Below are 19,876 nucleotides of genomic sequence, written 5' to 3'. Positions count from 1 at the left end.
ATTGCATTATAAAAAGGCAGGTTTTCGAGTCTGAAAAACTTCAAACTTTAATCTAATTGGATTACTTTACTTGTGTGATAACAGATTAAAGTTGTGTTTGATGTCCATTCTAGGAACCGTAGTAAGTTTAGGAGGATACTGGATGTTATTACGTCTGCTTGATTTTTTCCCCCTTTAAAAACCACACCTTTCCCTCATTTATGGTGTGAGACTCCTTTGATGATGATGGAAATTCTGTATGTAGGGCAAGTATATATTTAACTGAAGAATTTCACTGATTTCCTTCACAGTTATTTTTACACTTTAAAAACACTGTCCCAAATTAACCCATCAATCCCTTAATACATACTTTAAAATGTTCCTTTTTCATCAACAATGAATGTTTATGAAATGCCCAGAAGCTGACACCACCAGCTTCTCCCTACCGGTGGATTGTTTACTGATTACATTACCCATACCCACACAGATACAGTAATATTATATTTTTGCAGGGTGTTCCCACAGATAACTCCACAAAATTAACTAAGGTGATATAACACATTTATCCTTAATTGCAAGCCTTCACTAGGCATAGTATCTCAGGTCTTCTCCTCTGTCAGGAAAGGGGAATCTTTCCTTCCTAGCACACTCTTCTTTACCACCTGCAGTTTCCTTTCTTCTGATATAGATAAGCAGGACTCTTCCCATTTGGAATATGGTTTCCGGGTACATCACATCAAGGACGTTTAGCAACTAGCTAAGTTAAATCACAGAGAATAAAACTGTCTACTTGCCTAGTGCAGAACCAGCACTTGGATCTTTGGGTGTATCCCCCTACTCTTTAGTGTTATCTTATCTCCTGATGCCTTTAAAAGGAGGGAACACAGCTGGGTAGGTTGATATGCGCCTTATTTGAGAGATGTTCCTGGAAATAAGATTCAAACGGAATTGTTTTGCTTGAAGGTATGCGTCAACATTTTGAAACAATCTGTACAAAAAACGTGATGTTATTATTTTGGAACTGGATGGGCTCATCTTTGTACCAACCAAAAGGACTTTAGTTTTGAACTGTTGAAGGGAAGTTGTCACAAGGGCTGACAGAGTCCCAAGGGCAGGGTTACTGAGATACTGTTATGACCCAAATAATGAAGAACGGATTCATTTAATTGGTGGCTCACAACAGTGCCCGTTAAGAGACATATTTGCTATTTTTAAAAAACAGAATTCTAAAACCTACGGGCTTAATTTCTATAAAACACTTGCGAACTTTTTTTAAGCATGTCCATCCAGGGAGTAGTGAGCCTGAGAATTTGGAAAGGCAAAAGAATGAAGAGGAGGGAAGTTGAAGCTTCTAGGTTCTCACAGGGCTGTACAGTCCTCAGCTTCTTATCTACAAAGTTAAAAAAAACCCACAACACTACAATAATGCTGTTAAAATAATTATTGCTTCCTCTAAGGGATACAAAACATTGATGAGGTATTCTCAAATAATTGCATGATCTCTAAGAAGGAGAAGGAGCCAGACAAAAAAGCTCGGAAAAAAACAACAACACTGGGTTGCATTAATGAAAAATGCAGTCAGAAGAGCCAAGTAATGCTGTAATTTATCTCTGTTTAGAAATAAAAGAAACCTAGGCTCTCGGCTGGCTCTGATTTACCTGCATTTAAAGGAAAGCAAGTTCTATCTTTAAATTTGGAAAACTCTGGTTAGGCAGGAGTCAGGCTTTGTGGCCTCTGGCAATGCTTTCCAATGAATCAGCAGAGCTATATATAAATTTTAGGATTTTATATCCCAGACATGAAACCAACAAATTCTGGTTAATGGAAAGTAAACAGGAAAACGCTGTGTGATTCTGAAGACCCTATGACTATAATAAAAGCAACTGGTACATTCACAGAGTACTCGTCAGTTCATGAAGATCTTTTCACACCCTTGATTTCATTTGGTTCTCATAACAACCCTATGAGGTGTTATCAACCTCACTGTACAGCCAAGGAAATGAAGGCTTTATGTGTCTTTAAGTAAGTTGTCAAAGTCATGCATTTAATAGCAAAGGAAACCATACTAGGTGCAGAACAGTTTCCCCCCTCTCCCAACCTCCCACCCCCATCCACCCAACCATGCCTCTCCTCTGCTATATAACTGTTAGATGGGTGGGAGACTAGAAAGAAAGACCAAATTACTTTTAATTAAGCACTAGGGGACTTTCTATATCCTGTCACTCTTTTTAAGATTATTTATTTATTTATTCAAGAGAGCAAAGGGGGGTGTGTAGTTGAGGGAGAGGGACAAGCAGACTCTGTGCTGGGTGTGGAGCCCCACATAGGGCTCAATCTCAGGACCCTGAGATCATGACCCCAGCCGAAACCAAGAGCCAGACGCTTAACCGACTGAGCCACCCAGATGTGAGTCACTCTTTAGAAGATTCTCTTATTTATAAATCTGGACACCCCAAACATGAAGTAATAATCTGGACACCCCACACATGAACCAGCATAACACAGGACACCTTATAACACTGGTCAAAACATATTTACAATGTTCTAGAGAAAGTCTACATAGTACCTTGTATAATCCATTTCTACTCTTCTAATAAAATCGGATATTCCTTATACAAATCTGACTTTAAAGTGGCCTTGCAGGGGGAGAATAAAGGTTTTATTGGCCATTTGACAATATCTTCTCTACCCTTCAGCATCTTAGTAATTGTGCTTTCAACAACCCGTAAAACACAAGGAACCTAAAACAAGGAGGGAAATGCCAGTTCTAAAGTTATCATTTTGAAATTTAGGTGATTTACAGCATTGAACAGAACTCTCCTCTTTCTGCTATGAATCAGGCATCCCCTGCTCCATATGCCCCAAGTGCTCATGCTTGTCCAAGGCACCTTCCCATCTCCAGGCCATCGTGTGAGGCTGCATTTTCAGATGCATAAACTCATTTTTATTGGATGGAAACAATTTCTCTCAAGTTTCTTCTAATTCCTTTCAAACACTAAGACAGATGATGAGCTCACTTTGTTCAGAAATAATGCCCCGACATTGTATGACTTCTAAATCAATCAAGCCTTAGTTACGTCCGTAATAAAAGAAAAGAGAGGAAACCGACAACAGAATGTAAAGCCAGGGTGGTTATGATTTTTCCTTTAGAAATGTAACTTCTATTCCTGGGAATTAGGCCTGCAAATTTTAGTGTAGCATGGTTTTTTTGTTTGTTTGTTTTTAATTAGCATCCCGTATAAAATAATTCATAACTTTTGGTCATAGCAGTGTGAAAATGCAACTAGAAACCCAGTCTTGTCCTCAATACATCGATTTACACTTATCACTTATAAGTTCATTTGTTCTGATTTCTAGCTGGATTCAGCCAGTGGACCCAAAAGTCAGTTACAAGAGTCAGGCTGCGTGAATGTGGGCTCAGGTGGAAACAGGAATGAATTTGATGGACTGGGAACATTTAGGCGAGTCCTTCCATGTACCCATACTGTTGGTTGGGCTTCGGTTGTTAGTGTAAGAAGTCTGTCTTCTGCTCACACTGTCAGAATCTTCTTTGTTGAATGTTTGCTTCATGCTTTGGCAGCATGAGAAACTCCGGACACAGTCTTGCAGGAGATGGCCGCTGAAAAACATGTAGATCCAGGGATTGCAACAACTATTCAGGGAGGCCATTAGCGCAGTGATGGTGATGGCTGGGTTTTCCGATTCTGTACAAAAAACATGGGGGGAGATGATTTAAACAGTCACATGCAAGTTACTGTGCACTGGATAAACTCATTTTTCTACAGACTATTAAAAGTGGCAAAAAGTCATGGGTTAATACAGAAAATGAAGTATATTGTTTATCAGTACATGGAAATTGCTTGGCTGTAAAATATTTTCATAGGCAAGATGCATTAAGATAAATACAAATATCTTAAACCACTTAAAAATATTTCAGTAGAATGAGTGGGACTTTCAAGAAGCTAAGAATATTAAGTAATTTATTATTTTTTCTTTTTTTCCAAATTTTTATTTAACTTCTAGTTAGTTGACATAGAGTGTAATATGGGTTTCAGGATTAGAAGATAGTGATTCATCACTTAATTTATTTAAAAAATTTTTGTATTCTTTATCCTAGCACTAGTATGTGCTAATGGACACAGCGCTTACACAATGGCTGCAATTTCAATGAAATTTCAAAAGTCCATAGCCACATATACAAAATTGTATTCAACCTCACAACTAAGTCAAAAGTATGACATTATGGACCATGTTTACTAGTTTTACATTTTTTAATATTGAACATATTCTGTAATAAGAAAACTATACATAGTAGTAATAGGTCCCTGAAAGATGCATTATTTAGTTGTTTGTGGAATTGGGTTTTTTTTTTCTTTTTGGTTAATTTTCTATGGTTTCTTTTGGTTTTAAAAGAAAACTATCTTTGCGGTTTAGACAATTAAATTATAACAGTTGACTTAGGAAATTCCAATGAGTTTTTGAAATATTTTATGCTAATTTGCACTGGTAAACTACATAAAGATTATAACCTTCCACAGAACTGTGAGACTGATAATCTACCTTTTCTAAAGATAATAATCAGCAGGCACTTTTTCTTGATTATTAAATATAAACTTGGGTCTTCTCACTCTTGCTATACTGGAATAAATTGCAGGTTATTTAATCAGACTTTGTGCTAAGATGCCGCTATTAAAGATGATCATGATCCATGGCTAAGACTATATTCAAAAAGAATGAAAATCATCAGCATACCTATGCACAAGTTTTTAAAAATTATGTCTAAATCCTGATAAAGCAATAATTAGATTGAGTTTTTTATTTGACTGGCAATAATTAAGAGGCTGCTAAGATCAAGCAAGACAGGAAATGGTAAACCAAAAAAATATCATTTATGTTGTATTATTTATCAGTAATATTATAGCCATGCAAGTATAGCACATATATTCCCTACTGCAATCCCAAATAACAAAAGGAGACAGTTCTTTCCAGATGCTTATTTCCCAACTACAGCTGCTGTTGGTAACATTCCTGTAATATATTTTATTTGAAAAAAAAATTTTTTCTTACTAAAAGGAAATACTTTTTTCAAGACCCAATATTAAATAATTTTGGGGGGAGGATTTCTTGTGAAGTTAGTTTTTTCAGTTTGTGGAGGAATTAAAATCAAACAAGCTAGTAGGTGTAGAGAACATTCCTATAAACTGCAAGAGTTGTACGCAGAGGCTGCAGCTGTGTGGTTAAGTTAGTGCTGAAAGAAAAATTCATTAGTTTAACAAATTTAGAGCTCATCAATAATCCTGCTTTAAAATACCAGAAAAAAAGTATTACAGTAATTGTTAGAAAAAAATTAAAAGATTATAAGAAATGGAAAACTAACTAAATGCTAAATTAGAATTATTGATTTCTTAAGAATCTTTCTTTAGAAAAATATATCAGTTTATGCTTGCCCTTGAGGCATTTCTACAAAATTTTTGTATTAATTGTGATAACTTTTTACAAACTAGCAAAAAGCAGTTGTTACCGTAGAAATATTTCTCTGAATCCAATAGACTTGAAAAGAGTATTAGTGCTGTGGTTAGTGATCTGACAAAAAGTCATTATTCTGTTTTGTAGTTGAGTGGCTGACTCTAGGGCGCAGTTTCTGGATTTGTCTTAGGATCATTGCAAGCTACAAATGGAGAATCCTGGGCCTATTTCTAGATCTACTGAATCAAAATGTCTGGGGCGGAGACCCCCCAGAAACTACCTTTTTGATAATTTCACCCAAGGCGTCATCCTTAGGCACGCAGAAGTTTAAGAACTACTGCCCCAGAGGCTATTATGAAAAGAGACCCCCCCCCCCCCCGTCCCCCGACACATACACCAGCCGCATTTCTGCACTTTCCTCCTTTCTCCGGATACCTACCGACCCAGACAAGTTTGTCATCCCAGACAGACCACATCTGGAGGATGAAGAAGGGCGCCCAGCAAACGATGTAAACTGTCACGATCACAAAAGTCATCTTCACGGTGCGGATCTTGGCACGGGAAATGGCTTTCACGCTGCTGATAGACGGCGCGAGCAGGAACCCCTTATGCAAGGCGCGACCCGCGCCCTCCGCGCGCTTCCCGGGGCGCAAAGCCGTCTTTCCGCGGACATTGCTCCAGATGTGGTAGCAGATGAAGCCGTAGCAGGTGCCCAGGATGACCACGGGCGCCACGAAGATGCCACCCGTCATCCAAGTCACATAGGCGCGGGGACCCCAGGGCTGGATGAAGGTGGCCCAGCAGTCAATGGTCTTGGTGACGTTGTCCACCTCGACCATGGAGAAGACGAAGTACTGAGGCGTGCTAAGCACGAAGCTCAGCACCCAGGCAGCAGCGATCATGAGGCGCGAGCGGCGCGTTGGCTGTTGCAGCGTCTTCAGCGGGTGGCACACGGCAATGTAGCGGTCGGCGGTCATGACCACCAGCATGTAGGGCGATACGAACATGCCAAACACCTGCAGATGCTTCACCACGCGGCACAGTACGTCGGGTCCGCGGAAACGGTAGGTGATATCCCAGCACATCTGCGGCAGCATCTGGAAGAAAGCGACAGCCAGGTCGGCTAGGCTGAGGTGACGGATGAAGAGGTGCATGCGGGACGTCTTGCGAGGCGTGCGGTGCAGCGCCACCAACACACTGCTGTTACCTAGCACGGCCACCACGAAAGTCACAGCCAGCACGGCGATCTCCACCTTGGCCAGCTCCTCGTCGCGCACGTCCCCCGGCGGGCTGCGGCCTTCCCCGAGCGCCTCTGCTTCCCGGCTGCGGTTGGCACCACCAGCGGACAGAGGCCACCACTGGCTGGAGTTGTCCGCGGGCACCGCGGTGGGGCCTCCGGAGATACGCATGGTGCCCATGCAGCGCCTCCTCAGGAGGCCAGCTCTCTTCCCACCTCCGCTGGCGAGGGCTCCTGGCCTTCGGGGCGCGCTGGGCTCTGCCGGCCCTCTTGCGAACGTCTGCAGGCACAGCGTCCCACCGCCAACTGAGCTGCTCTCGGTCCCGTCGCCGGCCCCTTGCCCTGCTCCGCCTTTTTCTCAACTCGGAAGACGCTCAGGAGGTGCGCTCCGAGCCTCTGAAAGCACTGGGCTCCAAACTCAATTATTTATGTGGGGTTCGTTTCCCCAGAAGGCGCTCCCTCTCGTCCCAGTGATTGGAGACTGCTCCGGGCCTATTCTCTCCCCTCTCTCCTCCCCACTCCCGGGGGTTTCTTCTTCTTCTTCTTCTTTTTTCCCTCCTCTCTACGTCGGTGATTGTCTTCTTTGCATCACTGCTGCAGGGGTGGGGCTGGGAGACTCGCCGATTCCTCGGCTAAAGAGTCGGGATGGTGGCGCTTTCCCACTCTTCTTTTACAAAAACTTGGAGAACTGGACGTGCCATGCCTTTTCTGGGATTACCAGTATTTCCTCAAGCCCCCCTTAACTCCTCATTTGACTTTAACAGACGTAGTTAATGCGGTACCTTGAAATCCCGAGTCCACATCCGCGCCAGCGCGCGCTCTCGCGCCTGAACTTGGAGGTCGACCCCACGCCCTGCAGCAGGGGTTTCTACCTCCGCAACTAGCCAGCCGCCCCCCCCCCCCCCCCCCCCCCCCCCCGCCCCCGGCTAATTTTACTCCCTGAGCAACTTGGCTCCGGGAATTTCATCTCTCCCCGCTCCGCTCCTCTCCCGCCGCACCCCAGGGCAACAACTGGGGGTGACTTAAAAGGCTCTCTCTTCTCAATAAATCTTTGATACCTGCTATTTGTTAACCTGCCTATGACCTACGTCTGAGGACCAGAAGGACGCACTCAGTTATCCTACCGGACCCCCCCCCCCCCCGCCACGCAGTCCCTGGCTGCCGCGGGTGTATCCACAACAGGGAAACGGAGCGTCTCCTGGTTTTCTGGAGTTGGGGGCGGGGGCCTAGTTTTTCTGAGCTGGATTCCCGGGCTTTTCTCCGGGAAAAGCCTGATTCCCACAGAGGGGATGGGCGGAAATTGGGCCACAGTAGTCCGTGGGGACTTGGTCTGGTTACTGCTGAATCGTGGGGACATCTCTTTGGATGGACAAAGAGCGGCTGTCTGAGAGCGGCCCCTCATGCAGCGCTGTCCAGCGCCAGGGAGCGAAAAATCGCCAGATCCCTGCGCTCGGGAGCGAGAAAGATGCAGTCTCCGGTCAGGAAAGAGACGCTCTGAAGCAAGCGAGACCAAATACCTATTAATTTGTAACTCTGGACCGCTAGAGCCCAGCTGCCGGTCCAGAGCGAAGCAGAAATACTCTCCGCTCGAGCTCTGCGTTTTGACTTTGGCGGAGATATGCTTCGAACGACAGCGAGGGGGAGCTGTTTTCAGACTATTTCACCACAGAAAGAAAACACTTTATAAGGTTATCTACTTTGTAGATAAACGAACATGACCTTTTGGTCAGAAAGTTAGTGTTTTGCGAACGTGGTATAAGTTTGTCTTGGAAAAATATACACGAAATGTAGGCAAAGAAACCAAAAGATTTTCTGAGGCGCAGTTCTCAGTGATAATCCCATTTTGCTTTCCAGTTTATGCATGTCCCGTCCCCAGGTTATCACATTAAGAGTGCTGGACCCAATCTCTGGAGTCCTGCTTCATTGTGACTTATAAACCTCAGTTTATACAGCTTAATCATGGGTATAGAAGTATTTGCCTTACCTACTTATAAGGTTATTGTGAGGATCAAGTAAGATAGTGTTCTGTGTGGGGAAATGCCCTCAAATCTACAAGCTGTGTTGCATTGTCTCATTTTCTTCAAGATACCTAGGAGGCAAAAGATTTTTTAAAAGCTCAGAGGTGGGGCCCCTGGGTGGCTCAGTCTGTTAAGCATCTGCCTTCGGCTCAGGTCATGATCCCAGGACCCTGGGATCAAGCCCAGCATCTGGCTGGCTGCTCAGCGGGAGCCTACTTCTCCCTCTTCCTCTGTCCCCTGGTTTGTGCTCTCTCTATCCCAAATGAATAAATAAAATCTTAAAAAAAAAAAAAGTTCAGAGATGGAAAATAAGTCAAAGGTTTCCAAGCCACCCTTCTGGAAAATCCTCTGAGCAATAGGTAATAGTCACTGACAGAGAGATGACCTTCCTTTAAGTCACAAATTACATTATTAGTGCTCCTTATGAGAAATAATGTTGTCTGACCCCAGTGTCCCTAGGTATTGCAAAAGTGTCCAGAACCCAGCAATTTCATTGCTTTTGGCCCTACACCTTTGAGCTTTTAGGTTTTTTGGGGAGGGAATCTGCACTACAGGGTCGTTAAAGTTCTTTGGCGTGTTCTTATTTCAGAAAGATAGTGTGGTGGCCTCTCAGGAAATCATTCATCTGTGTCAGTCCCTTTGATCCAATAAGCAAACTATATCCAATTTACAAAAATAACTCCTTGGGTTACATCTGGTGGGCATAGTTAGAAGATATTCAGTGAACAACAAAACTAATTATCCACATGTATAGAATATATCTATCAGGATACATATGGAAAACATGTTCAGTGTGCATTCCAGAACTTAGTACTTTTCTTAACCCGTGTAGTTTAAAAAATGTGTCTGTCTTAATTTTACTGGTTCCATATTCAAAGGAAACCAGGACCATTGAAATATAGACTCACTATTCATGTACCTCACTGGACCTGCTATGAAAATTTTTCGGTGGAGGTTAAAGGAATTTTGGTCCTAAAATGTGAAAAGAACATAATCAATATTTTCTGTGGCAGCTGGTGCTTTTTAGAGCAATTTGCGTTTGTTCTGTACTTCTTGTATTATTAAGACTTACTACTTTTTCTCTGTTACTTTCAGTGGATTTAAGTTAATATATTTGGTGGGTAAAATGATGAAAAGGAAAAATGAAAGGTGTGCATGCATACCCTGGAGTAATCTTTCTCTTTCATTTGTCAGACTTCCTTTCTCCCAGTTTGCAATTCGAGGTGCTTAAGAAGTACTTTAATCAATGGAAGCAGCTACCTCCTTCACTTACTAGCTGCGTGACTTAGTTTTAATCTTTGAGTTTTAAAGTCTTCATCCATGAAATTTTTTTAAAAAGATTTTATTTATTTATTTGAGAGAGAGAGAGAGAGCACATGAGAGGGGGGTGGGTCAGAGGGAGAAGCAGACTCCCTGCTGAGCAGGGAGCCTGATGAGGGACTCAATCCTGGGACTCCAGGATCATGACCTGAGCTGAAGGCAGTCGCTTAACCAACTGAGCTACCCAGGCGCCCGATCCATGAAATTTTGATGATAAAATATAATGCAGATACTGCAAGGATTATATAACTGGTTGTTTATGTTTCTGCCATTTCATTGGTATTCAAAACATTAATTTTTCCTTTTTTTCAAATATGTAAGCATTTTCTATATTACCTGTTATTTTGCCAATAAGTTTTGTCCTTCCAGTTAAAGTAGCATATCCCCAATTTCCTTCCGTGAAGTAGAAGATATTGATAGGTTTTCTGTGAGAAAAGAGTTCCAAGGTTAAATACATTGGGGGAAGTGCTATGTATATACATAAAAACCTCTGAGAAGGATGCCTCAGTGGCTCAGTTGGTTAAGTGTCTGCCTTTGGCTCCAGTCATGATCCCAGGATCCTGGGATTGAGTCCTGTATCAGGCTCCTTTCTCCATGGGGAGCCTCCTTTCCCCTCTGCCTGTCACTTCTCCTGCTTGTGTGTGCACTTTCTCTCTCTCTCTCTCCAATACATAAATAAAATCTTAAAAAAAAAAAAACCTCTGAGAAACTTGTTAAACTTTGTTTATCAATGTTTCCTAAATCTATTTAACCATGGAAAACCCCCATCCTTTTGTTTTCCTCAAGGATCGGTGATGCACACGTCATCTGACAATGGATATAGTTTGAAGAACACTCAATAAAGGTACTTGAGGTTCCAGAATGCTTGGGGACCACCACTGGATTTAGTCAAGTCAAGAAGTTGGGGGTTTGAGTCAAGTTTAAGCTACTCTCCTAGAGACAGGAATACCCAATATAAATGAGTTACATTTAGTTTATCATATTACCTTATATGCCACTTTATAACTGCTATTCATACGTCCCCTTTCCTCTCCTCAGTCAGGTTCCCCCCCCCGCTTTTTTCTTAGTGAGAAAATGGAAGAAATTGGGTATCTGCGGGAGCACCCATTTTACTTCTGTAGCCCACAATGACTCCTTCTACTTCAATTATAAATTAATAGCATTATAGTTACAGGGCTACAGTCTGGTATTCATACTATTATTTCTAGCAAACCAACAAATATCTGTGGTACATCATTATGCTAAGCCTTAAGCTGGATATAAAGAAGTGTGTAATGGCCACTAACATTTACTAAATACTTTGTGCCAGGCACTGTCAAAGTGCTTTCTTTGGGGCACCTGGGTGGCTCAGTTGGCTGAGTGACTGACTCTTGGTTTCTGCTCAGGTCATGATCTCATGACTCCTGGGATCAAGCCCTGTGTTGGGTTCCGTGCTTGGTGGGGAATCTGCTCGAGATTCTCTCTCTCTCTCTGCCCCTCCCCCAGCTTATGTGCATGCACATGCTTGCTTTCTCTCTCTCAAATAAATAAATAAATAAATAAATAAATAAATAAATCTTTTTTAAAAAGGTGCTTTCTTCATTTAAGTATTTCTCATTTAATCCTCTCAATGATCCTATGAGGAATGTACTCTTATTTCATTTTACATTTTAAGAAACTGAGGCACAGAAAAAAATAACCAGTATCAGGTGACACATCTTGTCAATAGTAGAACCAACAATTAAAAAGAAGCAATTGATTCCAGCATAGTTTACAATATTAACCATTATACTGTGCTGCCAGCTGTAAGCCTCGTGTTCCTGGGTCTTAAAGACATATGGGGTACTTCCTTGGTCATTTAACATTTCATCTGTTGTATGATATGTTCTCCTTTAAGACTAGCAGATCCTATAGAGTCTGCACCTACAGGGTTATTCTATATCTTTGGTTTCTTCTTTAGTAAACCAAGTACAGGACAGTAGTAGTAATAGAAGTAGTAGTAGTAATAGATAATATGAACATTTACCTACACTGATAAGCTCTTAACTCATGAGCTAAGAGCTTTAAATTCCTTATTTCATTTAATCTTTAAAATAATAATTAAAATATACTGTATACAGGAATACACTTATTATTACCTCACTCTACAGATGAATAAAACAAAGGTTAGAGAAATTAAGCAACTTAGCCAAAGTCACAAAGCCCTATGTGGCTGAGCTGAATCACACATTGTCCATTTGAAGTCAAGGTATTGGTTCTAACCTGTATGCCCTACTGCCTTTCCTACACATTACAAGCACTTAATACATATTTGAAGAAAGAATTAACAAACATTGCAATGGAAACTGGTTGAGTGCTAAAGGAATGTAAAATTTAAAAAGTACTTGTGACTGGATAAATTAGGGAAGAGTGCCACCTTGGAGCACCTACATCTCTTTAATATCTTCATGAAAATGAGAGTCAGCATTTATATCTAGAAAGATAAATAGCTCTAGTCAGCTCTCTGCTTCACAAATCCTGGACAGGTTAGTGTATATTTGATTGTAAAAGTTACCTAGTGCAATGTCATAATATATTCAAATTGCTGAGCGAAAAAATTCCCAACCAAGAATACTCTCTGACAAGGTTATTTTTGAGAACTGAAGGAGAAATTAAGAGTTTTCTAGCCAAGCCAAATCTAAAACAGTTCACCACTAAATAGGTCCTACAACTAGTGTTAGAGAGTTTTCTTTAAGCTGAAAAGACAAAGTACTAACTAGTAACAAGAAAATATAAAAGGTAAAAATCTCACTGGTTAAGGCAAACATATAGTAAAGATAGTGAAATAACCACTTAAAAAGCTAGTATAAAGGCTAGAAGACAAAAGCACTAAAACAATAACTAAAATAATTAGTTAAGAGATACATAAAAAGAGTGAAATATAACATCAAAGTGTAACACATTGCAGAGGAGGGAAGTAAAAATGTAGAGTTTTAAGGCTGTGTTTAAACTTGTTATTATCAACTTAAAATAGACTGTAACATATATAGGCTGTTATATGTGAACTTCAGCCTAAGCACAAAGCAAAAACCTATAGTAGATATATAAAAGATAATAAGATAGGAATCTAAATATAATACTAAAGAAAGTCACCAAATCACAAATGAAGAGAGCAAAAAAAGAAAGGAATAGAGACAATTGCAAAAGCAGCCAGAAAACAATGAACAAAATAGCAATAAGTACATACCTATCAATAATTACTTTAAATGTAAATGGACTAAACTCCCCAATCAAAGGACATAGAGTAGATGAATGGATTAAAACATAAGACCCATCTATATGTAGGCTATAAGAAACTCACTTCAGATCTCAGAATACACACAGACTGGAAGTGAAGGGATGGAAAAAGATATTCCATCCAAATGGAAACTAAAGGAAAGCTGATGTAACTCTACTTATATCAGGCAAAATAGAGTTTAAAACAGATGGCAATGAAGACATTACATAATAATAAAGGGGTCAACCCAACAAAAGGAGGTAACAATCATAAATATTTATGTACCCAACATAGGAGCACCTAAATCTATAAAGAAAATATTAACAGACCTAAGGGGAGAAATTAACAGTAGTTTAATAATAGTAGGAGATTTGAATACTCCACTTATGTCAATGAATAATAGATCATTCAGAAAGAAAATTAATAAGGAAACATTGGCCTTAAACAACACATTAAACCAGATGGACTTAATAGATATATACACAGCATTCCAGCCAAAAACAACAGAATACACCATCTTCTTCAGGGAACATGGAACATTCTCCAGAATAGATCATATGTTAAGCTACAAAAAAGTCTCAATGAATTTAAGAAGATTGAAATTATATCAAGCACCTTTTCTGATCACATGGAATAAAACTAGAAATCAATTATATGAAGAACGCTGGTAAAAACACCAACATGTGATAACTAAACAACTTGCTACTGAACAACCAATGGGGCAATGAAGAAATCAAAGGAGAAATGAAAAAATACCTTGAAACAAATGAAAATGAAAATACAACAGTTCAAAATCTATGGGATGGAGCAAAAGCAGTCCTAAGAGGAAAGTTTATACAATGCAGGCCTATCTCAAGAAACAAGAAAAATCTCAAGTAAACAATCTAACTTAATACCTAAAGGAACTAGAAAAAGAACAAATGAAGCCCAGAGTTAGTAGAAGGAAGGAAACAATAAAGATAAGAGCAGAAATAAATGAAATAGAGACTAAAAAGACAACAGTAAAGATCAATGAAATTAAGAGCTGGTTCTTTGAAAAGGTAAACAAAATTGACAAATCTTTAGCTAGACTCACCAAGAAAAAAGGTTAGAGGGCTCAAATAAACAAAATCAGAAATGAAAGAGGAGAGTTACAACCAACACCACAGAAATACAAAGATTATAAGAGACTACTACAAACAACTATACACCAACAATTTGGACAACCTGGAAGAAATGGATAAATTCCTAGAAACATACAATCTTCCAAAACCAAATCAGGAAGAAATAGAAAATCTGAATAGACTGATTGCTAGTAAGGAGATTGATTCAGTAATCAAAAATATCCCAATAAGCAGAAGTTCAGGAACAGGCAGTTTCACTGGTGAATTCTATCAAACATTCAAAGAAGATTGAATACCTATCCTCCTTAAACTCTTCCCAAAAACTGAAGAGGAGGGAATGCTTCAAAACTCATTTTATAAAGCCAGCATTACCAAACCCCAAAACCAGGCAAGGATACACACACACACACACACACACAAGACAGAAAGTCATAGACCAATATTCCTGATGAATATAGATGCAAAAATCCTCAAAAAATATTAGCAAGCCAAATTCCACAGTACATAAAAAAGATCCTACACCATGATCAACTGGGATTTATTCCACGGATATAAGGATGGTTCAACATCCACAAATCTATCATTGTGATACATCACATTAACAGAATGAAGGATAAAAATCATATGATCATCTTAATAGATGCAGAAAAAGCATTTAACAAAATTCAACATGCATTTATGATAAAAACTCTCAATAAAAATGGGTAAAGGGACTGTTCTTCAATTTAATAAAGGCCACATATGAAAAATTTATACTCAGTGGTGGAAAGCTAAAAGCTTTTCCTCTAAGATCAGGAACAAGACAAGGATGACCACTTGTGCCACTTTTATTCAACAGAATATTGGAAGCTCTACACACAGTAATTAGGCAAGAAAAGTAAATAAAAGTCATCCAGACTGGAAAGGAAGTAGTAAAATTGTCACTATATGCAGATGGCATGATACTACATATAGAAAACCTTGAAGACTCTGCCAAAGAACTGTTAGAACCAATGAATTCAGTAAAGTTACAAGATACAAAATTAACATACAGAAATCTGTTGCATTTCTATACACTAATAATGAGCTATCAGAAACAAGTTAAGAAAACAGTTCCACTTACAACTGCATCAAAAATAACAAAATACCTAGAAATAAATTTATCTAAAGTGAAAGATCTGCACATTGAAAACTATAAGACACTGATGAAAAAAATAGAAAGAAGGCACAGATAAATGGAAAAATATGCCATGCTCATGGATTGGAAGAATTAACCATTGAAAAGTCCTCACGACTTAAAAGCAATCTACAGATTCAGTGCAATTCCTATTAAAATGACATTTTTCACAGAACAAGAATGAATAATTCTAAAATGTATATGGAACCACAAAAGACTCTGAATAGCCAAAGCAATCTTGAGAAAGGAAAAGCTGGATGCATCATGCTCTCGGATTATATATATACATATATATATATAATGGAATACTACTTATCCATTAAAAAGAATGATAATTTGCTATTTGCAATAGTATGAATGAAACTTGAGGGTATTATGATAAGTGAAATAAGTCATCCAAAGACAAATACCTTATGATTTCACTTATATGTGGAATATAAAAAACAAAACAAATGAACAAACAAAATAAAACTCATAGATACAGAAAACAGATTGTGGTTATCATCAAGGAAGGGGTTTGGTGGGATCAGTGAAATGGGTAAAGGGGGTTAATTGTATGGTGACAGATGGTAACAAGACTTAAAAGATCAAATTATTATATTTTATATCTGAAACTAAAATAATGCTATATACCAATTTTATGTCAATAAAAAAGAATTAACATTGAATTGATAAATATAGCTTACTATATAAAATATTAATAAAAATCAGTTATTAAGGAAAAAAATTTACCCAGTGAATGATGTGTTTCACACACATGTACACACATATACCACTGGAGTTTTTAAAATGCTACATGTCAAACATGCAAAAACATCAGCTATTCATTTTAATATTTACAGAGTCAAGTGAAAAATGAGAACAATATTTGGTTCTATTTAAGGAGTTTTGTTTTTTATGTGATCAATGGGTTTGCATGTTAGAATGCAGAGTTATGGCATTAAAGCGAAGCTACCATACTCAATAAAATCTTAAGTATCTAATATTTATTGATGAAAAATTAAAATTCCATCATTTGTTTAGAATAAATAAAGCCTCCCTAAGTCAGTCAATACAGGATTAGTAGAAAAATCACTCCAAAGGAAAAGATTTCTGAATTCATTGTGGCTTATATCATATATTTAGGAAATGTTTGCATTTAAAACTTATATGATTGATTTAATTAAAATTTTAAAAAATGTGAACTCATTTAAAATGTTGAATTTAAGACTTTTGCTCCCAGTGAATTAATATTTATTTGTATTCTCTGCAGATTCATAAGTCAGCAACTTTGATATTATGCCTAGAATTTGATAATCAAGATACATTCTTTTGGGGGTGCCTGGGTGGCTCAGTTGGTTAAGCATCTGCCTTTGGCTCAGGTCATGATCCTGGTGTCCCAGGATTGAGTCCTGCATTGGGCTCCCTGCTTAGCGGGGAGTCTGCTTCTCCCTCTCCTTCTGCTACTCTCTCTCTCTCTCTGTGTGTCAAATAAATAAATAAAATCTTAAAAAAAATAACATTAAAAAAGATACATTATTTTAGCAAGCTGGCATCGAGTCTGCCTCTATGTATCCATTAATTCCTTTTTTTCACACGAGAAAAGGTTTGCATTTTTTTTAAATTCCAGTATAGTTAACATACAATGTTAATTTAGTTTCAGATGTACAATATAGTGATTCAACAATTCTATACACTACTCCTTGCTCGTTGAGTTAAGTATACTCTTAATCCCCATAACTTATTTCACTGATCCCTGCCCTCCCATCACCCCTCTGGCAACCATCAATTTGTTCTCTATCGTTAAGAGTCTGTTTTTGCTTTGTCTCTTTTTCTTTGTTCATTTGTTTTGTTTCTTAAATTGCACATGTGAGTGAAATCATATGGTATTTGTCTTTCTCTGACTGACCTATTTCACATAGCATTATACTCTCTAGTTCTATCCATGTCATTGCAAATGGCAAGATTTCATTCTTTTTTATGCCTGAATAATAGTCCATTGTATATTTACCACATCTTTATCTATTCATCTATTGATGGATACTTGGGTTGCTTCCATAACCATAATTTGGTTATTGTAAATATGCTGCAATAAACGTAGGGGTGCATATATCTTTTTGAATTAGTGTTTTTGTATTCTTTGGGTAAATACCCAATAGTGTGATTACTGGATCATATGGTAATTCTATTTTTTAATTTTTTGAGGAACCTCCGCACTGTTTTCCACAATGGCAGCACCAGTTTTCACTCCTACCAATGTATTTTTTTTTTATTGAAGTATAGTTGATATATAATGTTACATTACTTTCAGGTGTACAACATAGTGGTTTGACAAGTCTATACATTATGCTATGCTCACCGTGAGTGTAGCTACCATGTGTCACCATAAAACGCTATTATAATCATTGACTATATTCCATATAATGTACCTTTTCTCCCCAGACTTATTCATTCCAAACTGGAAGCCTGTATCTCTAACTCCCCTTTACCCATTTTGCCCATCTCCCAAGCCTCTCCCCTCTGACAACCACAGTTTGTTCTGTGTTTAAACTCTTATTCTGTTTTTTGTTTGCTTATCCATTTGTCTCTTAAATTCCAAACGAGTGAAATCATACAATAATATTCCTCTGTGTGTGTGTGTGTGTGTGCATACACCACATCTTCCTCATCCATTTGTCTATCAATGGGACTCAGGTTGCTTCTACATCTTGGCCATTGTAAATAATGCTCCAATAAACATTGGGGAGCATGTATCTTTTTGAATTAGTGCTTCATTTTCTTTGGGTAAATACCCAGTAATGGAATTACTGGGTCATATGGTATTTACATTTTTAATTTTTTTTTGAGGAGCCTGCATGCTATTTTCCACAGTGGCTGTACCAATTTACATTCCCATCACAGTGCACAAGGTTCCTTTTTTCCATATTCTTTCTAACACTTGTAATTTCTTGTCTTTTTTTTTTTTAAGTCATTCTGATGGGCATAAGGTGATATCTCATTGTGGTTTTGATTTGCATTTCCCTAATGAGTAGTGATGTTGAGCATCTTTTCATGTGTCTGTTGGCCATCTGTATATCTTATTTGGAAAAATGTCTATTCAGGTCCTCTGTCCATTTTTAATCAGATATTTGGGGGGGGATTTTTTGGGTGTTGAGTTGTATAAGTTCTTTATATAATTTGAATATTAATGCCTTATCAATCACTTGCAAATATCTTCTCTCATTCTGTAGATTGCCTTTTTGTTTTGCTGATGGTTTCCTTCTCAGTGCAAAAGCATTTATAAATGTAATCCCAATATTTTATTTTTACTTTTGTTTCCCTTGCCTTAGGAGATACATCTAGAGACTTATTGCTATGGTTGATGTCAGAGAAATTACTGCCTGTGTTCTCCTCTAGGATTTTTATGGTTTCACACTTAGGTCTTTAATTCATTTTGAGTTTATTTTTGTGTATGGTGTTAGAAAGTGGTTCAGCTTCATTCTTTTACATGTAGCTATCCAGTTTTTCCAGCACCATTTATTGAAGAGATGTTTTCCCATTGTATATTCTTGCCTCCTTTGTCAAAGATTATTTAACCACATAATTGTGGGTTTATTTCTGGCCTCTCTATTCTGTTCCATTGATCTGTGTGTCTGTTTTTGTGCCAGTACCATGCTGTTTTTATTATAGCAGCTTTGTAGTATATCTTGAAATCTGGGCTTGTGATACTCCCAGCTTTGTTCTTTCTCAAGAATGCTTTGGCTATATAGGGTCTTTAGGGTTCCATATAAATTTTAGTATTATTTTTTCTAGTTCTGTGAAAAATGCTGTTGGTATTTTAATAGGGAGTGCATTGAATCTGTAGATTGCTTTGGTATAGCAAATACCAAAGTATTTTGATAGTATGGACACTTTAATGATATTAATTGTTTCAATCCATAAGCATGGAATGTCTTTCCATTTGTTTGTGCCATCTTCAATTTCTTTCATCAGTGTTTTATAGTGTTTGGAATACAGATCTGTCACCTCCTTGGTTAAGTTAATTCCTAGGTATTTTATTCTTTTAGGTGCAACTGTAAATGCAATTGCTTTCTTAATTTCTTTTTCTGAAGGTTTGTATTTTTTGAAGGGTGCTGACGTCAGGAATTGTGATGCTATTGTTATCTTCTTATCTACTGTGAATACTATTTTTGTAAAATAAATGAATGTTTTCTCTACTTTTATTGCTTCTCCTTTTCTTCTTTCTTGAGGTTTAACAGTGGCCGATTTTGAAAAACACCTTCTATTCGTATTCTTCATCCACTTTCCTACATCTTCTGTCTGCCATCTCACACACACTTGCCAGATGCTTCAGGTTTTCTAAAAGCTTCTTTTCCTATCATCGTGGAAGGCTGTGATTCATAT

The 19,876-nt window shown here is 38.4% G+C and overlaps 1 protein-coding gene across 1 annotated transcript; it reads right to left on the bottom strand.

The window, feature by feature from the left end:
• Nucleotides 1-2,396: 2,396 nt before the first annotated feature.
• Nucleotides 2,397-7,562, bottom strand: AVPR1A (arginine vasopressin receptor 1A). The gene is made up of 2 exons (XM_035002241.1): nt 5,885-7,562; nt 2,397-3,683 (listed from the first exon to the last, which is right to left on the bottom strand). The coding sequence occupies exons 1-2, from the start codon at nt 6,861-6,863 to the stop codon at nt 3,397-3,399; spliced, it is 1,266 nt and encodes a 421-aa protein (XP_034858132.1). The 5' UTR covers nt 6,864-7,562; the 3' UTR covers nt 2,397-3,396.
• Between the last annotated feature and the right edge of the window lie 12,314 nt (nt 7,563-19,876).

This window comes from Mirounga leonina, unplaced genomic scaffold, assembly GCF_011800145.1.
Source record: "Mirounga leonina isolate KUSES-001 unplaced genomic scaffold, KU_Mleo_1.0 Mir_126, whole genome shotgun sequence".
Lineage (NCBI taxonomy): Eukaryota > Metazoa > Chordata > Mammalia > Carnivora > Phocidae > Mirounga > Mirounga leonina.
The sequence above is the reverse complement of the archived record's forward strand: the minus strand, read 5'-3'. Positions and strand labels throughout refer to the sequence as shown.